We start from the raw sequence: 2,264 nt of genomic DNA, 5'->3' as shown, positions 1-2,264 counted from the left end.
CGTTATAGAAAATGTATCGACACGACCTGACCAATCAGAGACGAGAATTATGAACGTACAGTCCTCAGTGTCTTCAGCGTTTGTCTACTTCGTTGTTCTTCGTTTTAAACCTGGTTAAACTGACAGTAAGAACCGTTCCCTTTCGGTTTCTTTCATTTTATCTGCAATAAATAGTTTGTTTGTGGTTCCTTCTAAAAATATGATTATTATTAATAATAATAATAATAATAATAATAATAAAATCTCGTAATCTGTCACGATAAAACTCTATTCCATTGGCCATAAAAAATGATTTGATATGCAAATGCTCGGGATGATTTAAATAAACTTGCAAATTGCTCCGTGTGGACTTCTAGCAACGTTCATTGGCTCCTTTCTTTTAAAAAGAAATGGCAGACATGATAAAGGTCACACAAAAAAAAGTGTGTGTGTGCACGCGTCCGTGCGTGTGTGTGTGCGTGTGTGCGTGTGTGTGTGTGTGTGTGTTCCGTGCGTGCATGTGTGTGTGGTTTGCCTTTAATTGAGACACAGGATGCAGTTCACCAAAATTCTAAAGAACTACTTTCTCTTTCTGTTTCTTCTAAATGCCATAATGATCAGATGATTTACCGAACGTTTTCAAGGGAAGGGCTACGAGAGAGAGAGAGAGAGAGAGAGAGAGAGAGAGAGAGATAATACATCTGTTTTCATTTAAAAGCTTTCAGTGAATTAAGATCAAGAATCATTTGCAGTCATTTATTTTGACATTCAAGAGGAGTTGAGGTTGAAGATGAATTATGAAATGATCGTTACAGTACTTAATTAATTTAGTCTACAGCATTACAGTATTAGAGAAATAATTATATGTTTTATACACACACACACACACACACACACACACACACACATTTCCTATGTTGTTTAACAGATATGTAAAAAAAAAAAACCCAACAATAACCGAATAACAACCATGTTGTCTGCACAGCAGGCAGGTGAATAAATATCAGGAAACCTGACGTAGTGCATTTTTAAAGGTAATGGTACTCAAAGGACCGCGATCGCTGATGAACAAGAAACGGTCCATTAAAAATTGCGCGTTCTTTTCAAATGCTGAAAGGATATAACTGAAGGAAATCTTTCAGTACAGCGCTCACAGGGAGTTTTTCAAGATTTTCCTTGCCGTAGGTTTTCACCACCGCTCTCCTGCAGAGCTCCTGAAGCTTCTGAGGCACGGAACCCCGGTACGGCCGCTTCAGACTCTTCTTGGGAAATGTCATGTAAAATCGCAAGAGTTCGAAGAGGCAAGGGAAAACGTGCTTGCTGCCGTCCAGGACGAAGCCGCAGCCTTTAAGGAGGATGCGGACGCTGGTGGGTCCGTCCACAGAGCGATAGCTCAGGGTGAAGAAGACGTCCGTTTGCATACTGTCCCGGATTAGGAAGGTGCCAACGGGAAGAGACGCCAGGCGAGCGTGAGCTTCGTCTACATCCAGAGGACCCCAGTAGAATCCACTGTGACCCAGGAAACGTGTTGCGCTGGCCACGAGGGAGCGCTCGTCCACGTCCCGGAAAGGCCGGAAGTGAGTCTGAGGAGCGGGATGAGTCTGAGGAGCTGGGACATCGGTGGACACGCTGACTGACACGGCGTCTTGCGGCGAGGCAGAAGAGTCAGGAGGTTCATTCTGATGCACCATTCTTGTTCTTCTCCATCATGGCCGTGTGCACACAAGTGGCTGTCGGATGTCTAACAGAAAAAGAAAGAGAGACGAATGCGTTTTACTCCAGAGAAGGAGGAGTCTTTCTTCACATGTCTCAACACATCAACATGGATGTGTGTGTGTGTGTGTGTGTGTGTGTGTGTGTGTTAGGTTTAGACAGATAGACTAGCATTAATTATCTGCATGTATAACAATATCAGTAGAAGATCCTCACAAGTACAGTTCCTCAACGTTCCACAGTGTCGTGATAGATTTTTATATTCTCTCTCTCTCACACACACACACACACACACACACACACACACTTTTCATACGACAGCTACTTGTTTGGATGGTCCATTATTATGAAGAATTACATTCATTCAAGTCATTAAAGGAAACCTTTGCTCTTCTATGGGTTTTTTTCCCCCATTAAATAAAGAAATAAAGCAGTTTTTCTTCTAAGGACCAGCTGAAGGTCCTCAAAAGGCACAACTGTCGGCTATTCCTATCCTGGTGTGGACATTTGCGATGTGCACAATTACAGATGCAGGTGTGGGTGTGACACACACATACACATACACACACACA

The 2,264-nt window shown here is 42.7% G+C and overlaps 1 protein-coding gene across 1 annotated transcript in view; it reads right to left on the bottom strand.

The window, feature by feature from the left end:
• Window positions 1–721: 721 nt before the first annotated feature.
• The window catches only part of socs1b (suppressor of cytokine signaling 1b), a 2,159-nt gene continuing 616 nt past the window's right edge, over window positions 722–2,264 (bottom strand). Inside the window, exon 2 of the mRNA XM_053615449.1 lies at window positions 722–1,720. Within this exon, the coding sequence (XP_053471424.1) occupies window positions 1,083–1,670 (588 nt within the window). The 5' untranslated portion in view covers window positions 1,671–1,720 and the 3' untranslated portion in view covers window positions 722–1,082. The remainder of the gene's footprint in view (window positions 1,721–2,264) is intronic.

Source organism: Ictalurus furcatus, chromosome 26 (assembly GCF_023375685.1).
Source record: "Ictalurus furcatus strain D&B chromosome 26, Billie_1.0, whole genome shotgun sequence".
Taxonomy (NCBI): Eukaryota; Metazoa; Chordata; class Actinopteri; order Siluriformes; family Ictaluridae; genus Ictalurus; species Ictalurus furcatus.
The sequence above is the reverse complement of the archived record's forward strand: the minus strand, read 5'-3'. Positions and strand labels throughout refer to the sequence as shown.